Genomic DNA, 16,686 nt, shown 5'->3' with positions numbered 1-16,686 from the left:
GAACTCTTTATTAAAGTGTGTTAAATCTTTGTTAAAGTTATATCTGTGACTTCAAGTGTGATTCTTTGAGCCTGAGATGTGACAATGGGTGGGCGAGGGTGGATCAGAAGGGGAGGATGATGGGGTAGGAAGAAAGTCTGTCCACCTCAACCAATCCACAACAAAGTTCACAGACAGCATTTCCCATTTATCCACCTTTGGTGTGAAGCTAGCATACCACGACAGGGGGCATGATCCACTAAAGTTACCAGCAGTGTAGTCAAATGGAGGTGAAATAGAGGACAAAGATTCATTGTTTTCCCTATCTGCTCCTCAGCCTGGTAAAATAGAGCAGCCTCTGCTGTTCTGTTGCTAGTATAAGTAACTTGGCTGCTGAAAAGAGATAAGGAATATGATCGGTCGAGCAACTTGCAACAGTTGTGAATTATGAATACAGCTCTGTTTAGTGAAGGGGTCAAATTTGGATCTAATTCTTTGTAATACAGTTGGATTGAATGGAGGAAATGGTTTTTTTTTCGTTTTAGGTACCACGGTCCCTGCATTGTTGAACAGCACCTCTAATCAGCTTTACCTGCACTTTCATTCTGACATCAGTGTGGCAGCAGCTGGCTATCACTTGGAATACAAAAGTAAGCAAAGCAAAGCATTATATTGGCAGGTACCAGCAGTAGAACTGAGTGTACGAGAAGTCCAGTGTTTGGTTATGTGACTGATAGAGTCACCATCACCTATTTTAAAAGAGTTGAATTTTAATTGTGTATGTGTCCTGGTACATGTTGACTTCTCCATACCACAATACTAAATACTTCTTATTTTGCATCATGTCTTTGAACTTGTTTTCATATTGCAAATTTGTACTACTTGTATTATTGCCAGATATATTCATTTTCAGCGAACCATTTGCAAAATTTTAATAAAAGGAGCTTTTCATAGAATTGGCAGCACAATGGGGGGGTTAGTTCTTATCCAGTCCCCTCCAGGACCACAGTTTGAATCCAACTCTGATTCCTGAAAGCCTTCCCTACTAGGTTGTCAAATCGCAGCATGATTTGAGTTTGGGCAGTCTCAACGCAGTTCCTAATAGGAACGAGCTCACAGCACCATACTGTCAAAAATTAAGTACAAATTGACATGAAATTGTCAATGTTCACAGTCTTAATACAGATAAGTGATGTAGGAAATGAAAATTCAAACACGCACTTCTGAGGTAAGGATTGCAGAATCACAGAATTGTTACATTGCAGAAGGAGGTCATTCGGCCCATCGTGTCCGCACTGGCTCTCTGAAAGAGCAATTCCCTCAGTCCCATTCCCCTGTCTTCTCCCCATAACCCTGTACATTCTTCCTTTTCGTATAACTGTCTAATTCCCTTTTGAATGCTTCAATTGAACCTGCCTCCATCATGTTCTCCAGCAGCACATTCCAGACCTTAACCATTTGCTGTGTGAAAAAGTATTTCCTCATCAAACATTAAGCAGCATTGGGGGAAGAATGGGTCTGATCACTCATCTCAGATTAGGGCACAATCCATAATTGCTGAATCTCCAGACAGAGGAGTGGCTGGAGGGAATTTGCTTGGGAAGGGGCAGTGGGGGAGCTGCAACAGGTGGAAGTTCCATCCACCCTGTGGATGACCATGATGTTTGATGGAGATGGGGCCAATGGGATGGTTTTCCTTGCCAGTATTCCCATGGCTGTTTCAATGAACTCCCAGGAATGTAGCTACTGGAAAAACAAAAGCATCCATATCCATGGTGGTCTGCAAGTGGGGCCCACCAGGCAGTCCAGTCTGGGTGTTGACAAGGATTGCCCACCCTCAAAAGACTGCAATCCGGACTGATTTCTCTGATACTTTTTAAAAAGAATTCTCGCAGTCTCTCTAGCTTCTCCCTGCCATGGCTTGCCAGCACCGCATCTTCCATAGAGCTGCTCTCCCCACCCCTAGGGAAAGAAATCTGTTCCACAGCACTGACATCCCTAAATCTGACGCACAGAAAAAATGAGAAGTATATAAAAAGCTGTCCAATGTTTTTACTTAATTGTGGCAATATGTAACAGTGTAAAAATGAAATACTTCCTTGAGTGCAATCAGCATATTTTGTCTGATTGCATCTTGCCATTGGGTTTTGCAGCTATTAAACTAACTGACATTGAAGCAAAGTTATTCATAGCAACTTAAATTCCCACTGGAGCCCATTAGTACACAATTTAGTTTGGTTTCATTCGAATAAATTTGTTCTAATGACAGCAAATAAGTATGTAATAACAGCTGAAAAGCTTGGTGTCATTATTCTCCTATTAAATACTGCATGAAACTCATTTTTTCAATAGCAGTTATCGATTTAAATTATAAGTGATGTATTATATTTATGCTATGATTGCTTGTTTATTTTCTGTGGTTGTCTTCATTGACTGCTGAATATTTAAAATGCGTTGACCATTATATTGAAGATGAGCGTAGTTTAAGGAATATTTTAAATGCCACAACTATCTGATACTGTGACGTGCACTTTACCTCAAAGCTGCAGGTAGGTTGATGTAAACAATATGAAGCCATATTGAAGTAGCTATGTGTGAATAACTGCTGTGAGGTGAAATTTTCTTGTGTGCTTGAGACTTGTAGTGAAATTTTGAACCTTACACATGATAATACCCTATTCTCTTTTGAAGAATCAAGATTATGCAGGGAATTGAACAAGTTAATTGTTCAGTATGTTGGAAGCATATTTTAAATCAATAAATCAGAAGTAAAAGTGTAACAGACTCATGAAAGCTTTAAAAGGATCTTCTTGGACCTGGAGCACGGGTCAGGGAATCAGCCATGCCATTGAGTTCACTCAGTTCACAGGGGCATACATTTTGCGCTAAATAGAAAAGTTAGTGATTGGAAACTGTGCTGATGACCATCAGAAGCCTGCTTACAGGTTTAAACAACTATTTGAGACTCCCATGCTGCATCTTGCAGCTTTCTCACCACTTTCCCATCACAGTGCTGCTCACCCATTTGAAACCACGCATTTATTGCTGCATTTTCTGTTATTGTTTAGATATATATTTTTTGCGTTGCACTACTTTTATTTTCAAATCAATTGTTCAATACCATTTTGGTTCTCAATGCTATTTCCCATGTAGAAACTATAATGGGCAGAATGGAGAAATTTTCTAGAGATAGCAATTGAAAAAGACAAAAAATGGAAGAAGAAAACAGCTCTTGAGGGGGCAAAGGCAACTGTACCTCATGCATGCTCCAGCTTTACCTCAGTATCTACATTTACTATCCTATACCATACTTGCTTGGTCACCTAGCTATGGCATCTCTTGCAGACTGGCTTGCAGACAACGGGCTCCAAAGGGATGGCTCTTGCGGGCGGTGTGCATTAAGTTTTATGATACTGGGGGCTGAATTTTATTCGCGTGCCGCATATTGCGGCAGTGTGCTTTGAAGTCAGCGGCCTTCACGCCCGGAAGTGCTGCCGCTGATCCCCCGTGATATTTAAATAGAGGGGGCAGAGTGGCCTCCCCACAATGATGTAGAAGGGCAGCCGTTCCATCCCCAGAAATGGCGCTTGACACCACTGCGCAGGCGCGGGCACCATTTTAAAGGGCTTCACGCCGTAAGTAAAAATTTAAATTTTTAAATGTATTTCACTATTAATTTGATTATAAGAAATAATTAAAAGCTGGAGGCCCTTTCCCAACCCTGCCAATGTTTATTTTGTTGCCCTATATTCAGAAAACATATTTTATTCACAAGCCGAACTTCCCCACCTCCCCCAGCCTTCTCATATTTGCTCTCCAACCCCTTCACACCATCCCCACAGCCAATAAAGAGTGTTTTCCCAGCTGCCCCCCTGCCGCCCTGATATTTTCACCCCTCCCCACTAGTGTCTCACCTTGGAACTGAAGGCGCACTAGGTGCAGCTGGCGGCTGTAAAATTGGCGTGGAACAGCCGCCGGAACCAGGTATGTTTATTTGCATTTCATTTTAATTAATGTAAATATATAAATGAAGGCCCCGCTGCTTGGCGGCTGGGGATGGGGTGCAGGGGTGTTGGGATGCACTGAGGCTTCACTGCCGCCGGTAAAACATGGTGGGGTCTTTTCAGCATTAGAGTTCTTGGTGGGCCGCTCCCACAAGTATTTTATGGGCACCCCACACCACAGCCCCTGACATCGAGGGGCTGGTAAAATTCAGCCCTGGATCTTTCCAAATCACTCAGCTTCAGACCTCATTACAGCCTTGGTCCAAACAGGGACAAAAGAGCTGAATTCCAGAGGTGAAGTGAGAGTGAATGCCCTTGACATCGAGACAGCATTTGACCGAGTTTGGCATCAAGAAGCCCCAGCAAATTTGAAGTCAATTGGAATCAGGGGGAGAACTCTCCACTGGTTGGAGTCATACTGAGCACAAAGGAAGATGGTTGTGGTTGTTGGAGGCCAAACATCTCAATGACAGGACATTGCTGCAGGAGTTCCTCAGGGTTGTGTCCTAGGCCCAACCATCTTCAGCTGCTTCATCAAGGTCAGAAGTGGGGATGGTCGATGATGATTGCACAGTGTTAGTCTCATTTGAAACTCTTCAGATACTGAAGCAGTCTGTGCTCCCATGCAGCAAGATCTGGGCAACTTTCAGGCTTGTGCTGAAAGGTGGCAAGTAACATTTGTGCGTCACAAGTGCCAGGCAAAAACCATCTCCAACAAGAGTTAATCTAACCATCTCCCCTTGACATTTAATGGCATTGCCATCACTGAATCCCCCACTATCAACATCCTGGGGGTTACCAGGAACCAGAAACTGAACTGGACCAGCCACATAAATACTGTGGCTATAAGAGCAGGTCAGAGGCTGGGAATTATGCAGTGAGTAACTCATCTCCTGATTCCCCAAAGTCTATCCACCATCAAAACCATAGATTCATTGGTTGGGGCATAGAGTATAAAAATTGGCAAGTCATGCTGCAGCTGTACAGAACTTTAGTTAGGCCCCACTTAGAATATTGTGTGCAATTCTGGTTGCCAAACTACCAGAAGGACGTGGAGGCTTTGGAGAGGGTACAGAAGAGGTTTACCAGGATGTTGCCTGGTCTGGAGGGCATTAGCTATGAGGAGAGGTTGGATAAACTCGGATTGTTTTCACTGAAACAACGGAGGTGGAGGGGCGACATGATAGAGGTTTACAAAGTTATGAGCGGCATGGACAGAGTGGATAGTCAGAAGCTTTTTCCCAGGGTGGAAGAGTCAGTTACTAGGGGACATAGGTTTAAGGTGAGAGGGGCAAAGCTTAGAGGGGATGTGCGAGGCAAGTTCTTTACACAGAGGGTGGTGAGTGCCTGGAACTTGCTGCCGGGGGAGGTGGTGGAAGCAGGTACGATAATGACATTTAAGAGGCATCTTGACAAATACATGAATAGGATGGGAATAGAGGGATACGGTCCCCGGAAGTGCAGAATGTTTTAGTTTAGGCAGGCATCAAGATCGGCGCAGGCTTGGAGGGCCGATTGGCCTGTTCCTGTGCTGTACTTTGTTCTTTGTTCTTTCTTTTGGAATGGTCCCGTCAGATTGGAGGTTGGCAAATGTTACGCCACTTTTCAAGAAAGGAGGTAGAGAGAAAACAAGGAGCTACAGGCCAGTTTGCCTAACATCAGTCATTGGGAAGATGCTGGAAACTATTATTAAAGAAGTCTTAACATTGCATTTGGAAAAGCATAGTATGATTAGAACAAGTCAGCATGGTTTTACTAAAGGGAGATTCTGTTTGACAAATTTATTGGAGTTTTTTGATGATGTAACTAGTAGGGGAGATAAAGGGGAACCAATAGATGTAGTACACCTGGATTTTCAAAAGGCATTTGATAAGGTGACACATAAAAGATTAATAGGCAAGATAAGGGCTCATGGTACCAAACAAAAAGTGCTGGAAATACTCAGCAGGTCTGGCAGCATCTGTGGAGAGAGAAGCAAAGTTAACATTTCAGGTTGTGACCTTTCATCAGAACTGGCAAAGGTTAGAAAAGAATTTGGTTTCAAGCAAGTGAAGAGGTGTGGAGTGAGGGAGAGAACAAAGGGGAAGGTGTTTGATAGGGCAGTGGAAGATTAAGGGCTCATGGTGTTGGGGTAATATATTAGCGTGGATAGAGGCTTGGTTAACAGACAGGAAGCAGCGAGTGAGCATAAATGGAGCATTTTCAAGTTGGCAGGCAGTGAATAGTGGGGTGCTGCAAGGATCGGTGTTGGGGCCTCAGCTATTTACACTCTATATTAATGACTTAGACGAAGAGACAGGGAGTAATGTATCTAAGTTTGCTGATGATGCAAAGCTCGGTGGAAAAGTAAGCTGCGGGGAGGACATAGAGAGACTGCAAAGAGATGTAGACAGGTTAAGAGAGTGGACAGCAAGATGGCAAATGGAGTATAATGTAGGGAAGTGTGAAGTTGTTCACTTTGGTCATGAAAATAGAAAAGCAGAATATTTTTTAAAAGGTGTGGAACTGGTAAGTGTTGCTGTTGAGAGAGACTTGGGGGTACATTAAAAGGAAAGCACAAAGTTAACATGCAGGTGCAGCAAGCTATTAGGAAGGAAAATGGCATGCTGACCTTTATTGCAAGGGGATTGGAGTACACGAATAAAGAAGTCTTACTAAAATTGTACAGGGCTTTGGTGAGACTGCACCTGGAATACTGTGTGCAGTTTTGGTCTCTACATTTAAGAAACGATACACTTGCACTGGAGGCAGTGCAGTGAAGATTTACTAGATTGGTCCCTGGGATGAGGGGGTTGTCCCATGATAGAGGCTGAGTAAATTGGGCTTATATTCTCTGGATTTTAGAAGAATGAGTAACGATCTAATTGAGAAATACAAAGATTCTGAAATGACTTGATAGGGTAGAAGCTGAGAGATTGTTTCCACTGGTCGGGGAATCTAGAACACAGGGACACAGTCTCAGGATAAGGGGCCAATCATTCAGGACTGAGATGCGGAGAAATTACTGGAGTCAAAGGGTTGAGAATCTTTTGAATTCTCTACCCCACAGGGTTGTGGATGCTCCCTCATTGAATACATTTAAGGCTGAGATAGATAGATTTTTGGTCTCGCAGGGATTCAAGGGATATGGGGAGCGGGCAGGAAAGTGGAATTGAAGCTCAAGATCAGCCATGATTGTAGAGAATGGCAGAGCAGGCTCGATGGGCCATACGGTCTATTTCTGCTCCTACGTCTTGTGTTCTTTTGTTCTAAGAGGCACAAGTCGGAAATATGATGGATGAGTGCAGTTCCAACAACACTCAAGAAGCTCGACACCATCCAGTAGAAAGGAGCCTGCTTGATTGGCACCACATCCACCACCTTAAATATTTACTGCCTCTACCATCGACTCACAGTGGCAGCAGTGTGTATCATTTAAAACTCGCCAAGGCTCCTTTGACAGCATCTTCCAAATCCGCAACCTTTCTCACCTTGAAGGACAGGACAGCAGGCACATGGGAACACCACCACCTGCAAGTTTCCCTCCAAGTCACACACCATCCTGACTTGGAAATATATGGCCATTCCTTCACAGTGGCTGGGTTAAAATCCTGGAACTCTGTTGCTAGCAGCACTGCTACGGGCACCTACTCATCACGGACTGCAGTGGTTCAAGAAGGCATTTCATCACCGCCTTTTCAAGGACCATTCCCATGAGCAAATAAAGTAAATATATAAAGAAAACCAGTGATACATGCCAAGTCATAGTGTGGTCAGTCAGTTGACTACAGATGCACCAAACAAGCAATCTGACCCTGCTTAACAGGAGCAACACATTCGCCACTTTCCTTCTGGAAAGGAAGAGGGGTTAGTTTGATAGGACGATTACTTGGGTACCAAGAATACAAGGCTTAGTGCATGGAACCCATGTACTTTACAAACTGTTAAACCTGGCTGCCGCCTCCTTATTGGCAAGATCTACCGTTGCCTTGGGAGGATACTCTAAAATTCTAAACAGGGCAGTCTTTCCTGAACACACATCATGCAACAGCACTTCCACTTTGGCAGCAATCAATCAGGTGATCCACGCCTGCAGTTGTACACAGACTCTGTTTCATGCCTTCAAAATGGGTTTATATTTATTTCACTTTTGCCACTTTTCTCCTTCTCCTTCCAGCTTTAGTAATGGCTGAAGACTATGTAATGCCTATAAAAGTGAAATGATGTTCGCCTTCACATGTGGCTGCTTGCCTTTAACTGTGTACATTCCTTTATATTTGAGCTGTTGTCTAGATCTTGGGCATGCCCCATTTAGGACAGCTGTTGGCTCAAGGTTCATGATAAACTTGTGTTAAATATCCAAATGAGTCACATACAGTAACCTCAGTGCACCTTGGGCATGACAATCATTCTTAGCACTCACATTTTGTCAATCTCACAAAACTATAGGTTCATGAATAGAAAAGGATCTGAGGGATATGGTGGGTAGTTGAGGTTTACCTATCAAAAAGGGATGGGTTTGTCTTTTCCTCTTAAACACAATTCTATTCTTAATTCACATTTAGTTGTTTGCTTTTGCAACAGTTTCAATGATAAAATATTAATTTAGAGTCAGTTAGTTGTACCAGTTACTGTGCATCTGTAGTTTTTCAAAGCATTAACTTTTCACCACAAAGCTCACTAGAGATTATCCTAACAGGCAGATGGGTGGTATACTGTTAACTTGCAGTACTTCATTTTATTGTGAGGCTGGATTTTATTTCAGTGACAGGAGTCCCAGCGACGGGCTGGAAGGCAGGGGTGAGCGACCCCCGCCTCGTCCCTTTATCAGATATCCAGCCAAATTCAATGGCGGGCAGGTAATTAACTGCCCACCATCAGGGATGCCATCCCCTTTGAGGGACAAGATGCTGCCCCAAGAGCTGCCGGCCAATCAGAAAGCCAGCATCTCAGCAGTCATAGCAGCACCACCATAAGTAGTGGTAACTGCTGGTACTGCAGGAAGCCCACAGCAATGAAGTTGGAGGAGACCCCAGGTAAAGGCCTGCTCAGGTCTACAAATGAGACCCGACCCGAGCCCGACAGAACCCCATTCGACCCCAAGCCCGACCTGGCCCGAGTCCTTCCATTTTTTTCCCACGCCCGACCCGACCTGACCCGACCATCAGGTAACCTACCTTCCATTTTTCACTTTATTCCTTACCTGCACAAGCTTAAAATAAATGTAGCAAAACCACCTTTAAAGTCCAAAAAGTAAGTTAACATTAAAGTCACTTACCCGAGGCGGTGATACAGCATGTCTGATCTGGCCCAACCCGACCCGACCCGAGCCTGAATGCTGGACCCGGAAGTGCGACCCGACCCAACCCGAACCCAACACATGTCAACGGGTCCTGTCGGGTTCGGGTCGGGTAGCAGGCCTTTAAACCCAGGACCAAGGTAAGTGGGGTCGGGATCGCGGGGCCAGTCAGGAAGGCCCTAGCAAGGAGATGGGTGGTTGGTGAAGGCAGGGTGAGGGGTCTTGCCAGAGGGAAGCCCTCTGTGGGCCATAGATTGCCCCTAGATGTGGGGCCTCTCCCCGCCACCCCCCCCCCCCCAAAACCCCGAGCTCACTAGGTGGCCTCCAGGTCTGACCTGGCAGTGTCTCCATGTGGTGGCTGCCCACTGATGTTGGCTAATTGCCAGCAGAAGTGGGATGCAGCCAAATATGGGCCACATATGTGGCTTAATTGGCCACTCAGTGGACGTCCCATCCACCACGGTGCCTGCTACAGACAAGATGACATGGGGGCAGGACAACGTCGGGCATGTTGCCCAATGTCACCCCATACCATTTTGTCTGCCCCTTCCACCTGCCAGCCCGTATCCAAGGGCCAGACAAAATCCAGCCCTTGGTCTGTGTTCTAAATCCCATCAAAGCCAGGTTAAATTATAGTTGATGTAAAGACTGGATATTTTTTCATGTTTTATGTTGAAAACTGAAATTTTAGTAATGTGAGGGCAGAGAAGTTTTAGGTCTTCAGCTCTTTGTAAACGGCCTATAATTCACTCCTGAATTATTCAGAAGAATTGATCCACCAGGTTTCAGGCAGGGTGCTTTCTGCAACACACTACATCCCTCTTATTATTCACTACAAATAATTTCCCAATGCTCATAATAAACCAGACTGGAGATGAAAGCGCCATCTGTGAAATAAGAAAGGCATTCAAGCACCAAAGGACGTGCAGAATAGAATTATAAAGCTGATCTTAGTGTCAGAAAAAACACTGAAGAGACTTGTTTTTTTCAAATCAGACAGGGATTTCCGATCTGGAACTGTTCATGTAATACTTGTGGTTGTTTTTTTGATTAAATGCTGGGAAGTACCTGCCCTAAACAGTGCTCAAGCTTAAAGTGCACTGAGATTATTAGGATGCCACAAATATGAATAATTATCTGAAGAGAAAACATTTGCAAAGGTGGAGCTGCTATCCCTATGCATGTATTGAGCTCTGCATCAAGGGACAGATTGTCTGTCACCATGGACCCTCGGAAACAAATGTCTAAATCGTTCTTTTTCTTAGTCTCCCATCTCCAGTATTTCTTTCATTGCTCATTGGTTTTTACATCTGACACGCTGACTCCATTTCCCAAACTTCTGTGCCTTTTAATGCAAGATAACTAACATGAGCCTTTAGTGTGGTCTCATCAATGCTTTATGAACTATGTGGATTACCAGTATTATAGTTAATAATTCATATATGAACATATTAACTGGAAAAATAAAGTATTTTCTGTTGTAAAGCACCTTCCACAATGTCAGGATGTCTCAAAGCACTTCACAGCCAATGAAGTACGTTTGAGGTGTAGTCATTGATGTAATGTAGGAAATGCAGCAGCCAATTTGTGCACAGCAAGATCACACAAATAACAATGTGATAATAACTAGATAGTCAGTTCTAGCGGTGTTGGTCGATAGATAAATAGTGGCCAGTATGTGTGCTGTGTTTGCGCCACTGAGCTGTTTTCTGTAATGTGTGCTTGCTTAATTACAAAGTAATTACTGAAATGTAACGATAAAACTTTTAACATTTTAAGTACCAACATAATTATTTTTCTTGTACCTTATTTAATCAGCAGCCTTACATAATCACATGTACTTTTTGAGCAACAATACGTAGTCCTCTATAAGTTCCAATGTTAAATGTACTTTGCTATTTGATTGTTCAATTGTCAAATTACCCCCACAGGTCCCTTTGAACCATTTTCATCGTCTCAGACATTTTGCTTTCCAATACAACTTGATGCAAATTACCGACATTTTAAATATTCTGTTTGCAAGATCTCTATCATCATAAATACATTTTATGAAAAACAGGCCAAGATTAAGCAGATCAGAAGTGAGGAGAAGGGGTAGAGAGGGTAGCAGGTAGTTTAACAGGTCAGACCTGCATTATTTCCAATTTATTATCATTCGTATCAAGCTCATTATTTATCCAAGTAACAGTTCATCTGGGATGCCATTAATTTTCACTTTTGTCATGAATATTGTGAGAAACTTTATTAAGTGCTTTGCAAAAGAAGAATGCTGAAAAAACCCATCCGTCACTTTATCTTCTTCTAGTAACTATCATTAAGGAACCTGATCAAATGGCACTACAAACTCAAGATATATAACTACTGCCACATTGCTATCATCCATCAATTCTTTTACACCTTCAAAGAACTCCAATAAATTTGTTAGGCATGACCGGCCTTTTACAAACCTACCCTGGCTTGGATTTATTGCTGTGCTTCTTGCTAGATGTGCTTGAATTGCTTCCTTTATAATGCCAATATTTTTTTCCCATATCAATGGCAATCTAATAGGCCCATAAAATCCAGGAACACGCTTGTGATCTTTTGCAAAGATGGAAATCATGTTAGCTAGCTCCCAGCCCTCTGCTGCCACCTCGTAACCCATTAACATTACGAATTATTCCTACTACATCACTCACTTCTAACCTAATTTATTGATAAATTCTACCTGGATGAATCATTATGGACTTGGAAATAGTTTCTTTGTTGTTAATTATCCTTTCAATAGTTCATCACTAGTCTCAATATTTGCTACATATATTGGTACCTCCTTGGAAATACTATCGATAATGGAAAATGTTCAAAGACATTGTTAAACTCTCCCTTCATGCCACTTCTCAGTATTAAAAGATAGTGGTCTAGAAATTCAGGCGTGCACCTATCCCTGCACTTGAGTGGTAAGGCCTGAGGCACCTCCAGTATTGGGCATCATTTCCATGAATCAGGTGAGCTGCAGAAAGAAAGTGGCAGCTTGCCTAGCGAAGATCACATCAATGCAGTGCTAGCTGTGGCTCTCAGGCAATTGAGGAAAGGAGGCAGCCAGTCGGGGAGGGGTGGAGATGTGCTTGGTGGCCGAGAGGGCTTTGCGAGCTGGGGTTCAGGGTGGAATTGCTAGCCAGCAGGAGCAATTATTGGTCGGGGGTAGGGTGAGGGGAGGGGGCTGGGGATGATCAGTAGCCAGGGACTGGAGGAGAGATCAGGCTGGGGTGGTGCGAAGAGGGGGTCAGGGGGAGAAGAAATCAAAGGCCAAGTCAGGGGATCGGTATCCAGAACCAGGTGATTGGGTGGCCAGGTTAGGATTTTCAGTAATTGGGGAAGTGGGAACGACCTGGCTTCTTTTAATGCGAGTTGGAAGAAACACTCCTGCTCCTCCCAAGTCCACATTCAGTAAGTATGGAAGCTTTCCTGGTGGTTATCATCATGTTGTACTGTGCAAGGTACGCATGAGTTAAGCAATGAGGCATTCCAAATTTGAGAATTGGTTCTGCAAGAAGTGAAAGGCCCTAATTTAAGTAAATTGTTTCCAGCTTTGAATGCTTTTGATGTGTGCATCTGATGCCAGCACATCCACCTTATTCAATATGAGGATGCCGCACTTCCAGGACTGAAATATGAACATGCTTCCCGTCTACTATACTGGGGACTTGTGCTAAATTTCTAGGCCAGTTATATGTCAGCCATGAGTCAGTTGGTAGCACTCTTGGCTTTGAGTCACAAGGTTCTGGGTTAAATTCCCACTCCAGGGCTCGAGCACAAAAATCAAGGCTGACAGTGCAGTACTGAGGGAGTGCTGCACTGTTGGAGGTACCGTCTTTCAGATGAGACATTGAAGTGAGGCATCATCTGCCTGCTTGAGTGGATATAAAAGGTCCCATGGCACAATTTCGAGGAAGAGCAGGGGAGTTATCTCTGGTGTCCTGGCCAATATTTATCACTTAATCAACATCATAAAAACACATAATCTGGTCATTAACACATTGTTGTTTGTGGTCATTTGCTGTGTGCACTTTGGCTGCTGTGTTTCTTACATTACAACAATGACTGTACTTCATTAGGTGTAAATCACTTTGAGATGTCTGGTTGTCATGAAAAGCGCTATATAAATGCAAGTCTTTGTTTTCTTTTAGTACTTGTTCTTTCAATTTAGCCTGCTGTATGCAGTTCTTCCTCTGTGTTCCAATGTTTTCAAAGGAAAGCAGAGGATCTCATTTAATTTCAAGTTGCCTATTTAACATCTTTACTTTTGTGTATTTCCAAATGCTGTTCCACCACCCTTTTCTTGAATTGTTCAATATGATATTTTGTCTTTACCCTTAATGCTTAAGGCTTCGGTCAAACCATTTAAGGGTTAACCAATATATAATTAGACAAAATTTCTGCTCATCCAATACTGGATGTTGGACAGAAGCAAGACAAATCAGAGGCAGTGGTGGGGTCAAGGGAGGCGGTGGTGAGGTAGAGCTGGGTAACTTTGACCTCCATTCACACATTTCCCTCCTTCATGTGATTCTTCAGTGGAGAAAAGTTGCCCAAGACTCTCATATATCTTAGTGCTGCATAATGTCTCTTGTGTAGCTTCACCTTTTCATGTTCAGTATTAAAGTTAAACACAATGCAAAAAAACACAAACGTTGAAATTATGGTATATTTTGCTAACTAATAAAGACTGCATGTTAAGTGTTTCTTAAGTAGTCGTTTATTATTTACAGTTAATCTATCTTCCACATTTAAAGTGCCACTTTAAAAGTTGTGAAGTATAAAAGGCCCATAACAAAATTTAAATTAAATGTGTCATGCAGGCCCCACCTGCCAAGAATGAGGCACATTAATTTTGCCACATGATCATTGATTTTTAAAATGTTACTAGAGTAAAGAAAGAACTTGCTTTTAAAAAAAACACCAGACCCTTGACTGGAGGGACATTTGCATAGTAACAGACAGTACTTGGAAAGGACGAGAGGGCCACTCCCTGCTCCAATTTAATTCACAATGGACTTTTGATTACCAGACATTGAAGGTGGAGAAGCTAGCATTCCAGATTAACCGCTAAAATGCTCCCAATATACAGAAGAGACCTGGTTAAACCAGTCAGTCATGTGACCACCTGCCAGCCAACCAGGGGAGTCTTAAGTTGGAAATACAGTGTTTGAAGGGAGAGCTGTTTGCTCCTGGACTGGAAAAGACCTCTATCCTGTCTGCTCCTATCTCTGTATCATGGAACTGAAGACTTAATGAAGACACATGAACCCCAAGAGAGAAAAGTCTCCTACAGAAAACAAGATTTAAGAAGAATACTGGGCCCCAACGAAAAGCAAGACTACCTACAATCAATGACTCTACAGCGAGCTCCAAGCAGAGTAACAAACCCCCTTCAGAGATTGCCTCAAACATTTTCACTTTATTTTTTCTTCTGCTCTTTTCTGTCTCTATTTGCATGTGCGTATTATGTATGCATGCTGTCGTGCGGTGCAGCATGTATCCATAGGCGTTAACCAAATAAGAGTTTAAGTTTTAATTACTTTCACTTTTCTTTTTTAAACCTAAGATTGACTGTTTGTGCTCATTTCTTTGCCTTATAATTGGAAAGCAGTGAATAAGGATTCACCAAGGGGGAGCTCAAAACATAGTGTGTTCAAAAAAATTTAATCCTGTTACAGTAAAACCAGTTGAAGGCTAAAAGGGACCCCTGACAACTTTCTCACCTAGGCATAACACATGTTACAAGTTATTGCCTTGTTCCTTTTCCCTCCGCCTTCAAAACCTCAACTGATCACTTCAACCACACTTTCAGTCAATTCTGTTCCTCTTTTCCTGTAATTTCCTGGGTTCTATCCTCCCCTTGAACCCTTAAGATACTTGGCGGTATTAACATAGGAACATAGGAGCAGGAGTAGGCCATTCAGCCCATTGAGCCTGCCCCACTATTCAATATGATCATGGCTGGTCATCCACTTCAATGCCTTTTTCCTACATTATCCTCATATCCCCTTATGTCATTTGTATTTAGAAATCTGTCAATCTCTGCTTTAAACATACTCAATGACTGAGCTTCCACAGCCCCTCTCGGGTAGAGATTTCCAAAGATTCACAACCCTCTGAGAAAAGAAATTTCTCCTCATCTCTGTCCAAGTGGCTTCCCCCTTATTTTGAAATAGTGTTCTCTGGTTCTAGACTCCCCAGCCAGGGGAAACATCTTAGCTGCATCTATCCTGTCCATCACTTTAAGAATTTTGTAGGTTTCAATGAGATCACCTCTCATTCTTCGAAACTCTCGAGAATACAGGTCCAGTTTCCCCAATCTCTCTTCATAGGACAGTCCCGCCATCCTGGGAACAAGTCTGGTAAATCTTCGTTGCACTCCCTCTATGGCAATAATATCCTTCCGAAGGTAAGGGGACCAAAACTGCACACAGTACTCCAAGTGTGGTCTAACCAAGGTTCTATACAATTGAAGCAAGACTTCACTACTCCTGTACTCAAAGCCTCTTGCGATAAAGGCTAACATACCATTAGCCTTCCTAATTGCTTGCTGCACCTGCATGTTAGCTTTCAGTGACTTATTGACAAGGACACCCAGGTCCCTTTGTACATCTACACTTTCTAATGTCTTACCATTTAAGAAATACTCTGCACACCTAGTCCTCCTATTAAAGTGGAAAACCTCACATTTTTCCACATTATATTCCATCTGCCAAGTTCTTGCTCACTCACTAAGTCTTTCCAAATCCCCTTGAAGCCGCTTTGCATCTTCCTCACAACACACATTCCCACCTAGTTTTGTGTCATTCGCAAACTTGGAAATACGACATTTGACCCCACATCCAAATCATTGATATATATTGTGAACAGCACTGATACCTCCGGTACACCACTAGTCACAGCCTGCCAATGTGAGAATGACCCATTTATTCCTACTGTCTGCTTTCTGCCTGTTAACCAATCCTTAATCCATGCCAGTATATTACCTCCGATTCCATGTGCTTTAATTTTGCTAACCAACCTCCTGTGGGGGACTTTATCAAAAGCCTGCCTCTCAAGGATTGGCCTTCACAGACATCAGTAAAGGTGCAGCAACAGAAGACACCCCACCTAAAAGGATTGTTTGTTGCGTGTCCATCATCTTTCGCAGATGGAAGGATGACAACCAACTAACCAAGCAGATTTCTGCAAGTTGATGCTGTTGTTGTTGACTGTGGGCAGCATTTCCCCAACCACGGGTTGGCAGGCTGGGAGGCCGAAAAAATAGCAGAGTGTCGCACCGGTATTGCTCACCCAACATAATCCCACCGCCTGGGAAGTTTCCAAACCGAGGGACAGGATGCGGAGCGGTTGCCTGCCAAACAGAGGTGGGCAGCCAATTTAAATAATTCAGGACCCACTTAGGGT

At 43.1% G+C, this 16,686-nt stretch overlaps 1 protein-coding gene across 3 annotated transcripts in view; it reads left to right on the top strand.

Moving 5' to 3' along the window:
• Positions 1 to 16,686, top strand: part of LOC137355859 (CUB and sushi domain-containing protein 1-like) — a 1,186,508-nt gene that overhangs the window by 705,156 nt on the left and 464,666 nt on the right. For all 3 annotated transcript variants that reach the window (XM_068021465.1, XM_068021474.1, XM_068021456.1), the window contains exon 32: positions 525 to 629. In XM_068021465.1, coding sequence (XP_067877566.1) covers positions 525 to 629 — 105 coding nt within the window. The remainder of the gene's footprint in view (positions 1 to 524; positions 630 to 16,686) is intronic.

This window comes from Heterodontus francisci, chromosome 3 (assembly GCF_036365525.1).
Source record: "Heterodontus francisci isolate sHetFra1 chromosome 3, sHetFra1.hap1, whole genome shotgun sequence".
NCBI lineage: Eukaryota > Metazoa > Chordata > Chondrichthyes > Heterodontiformes > Heterodontidae > Heterodontus > Heterodontus francisci.
The sequence above is the reverse complement of the archived record's forward strand: the minus strand, read 5'-3'. Positions and strand labels throughout refer to the sequence as shown.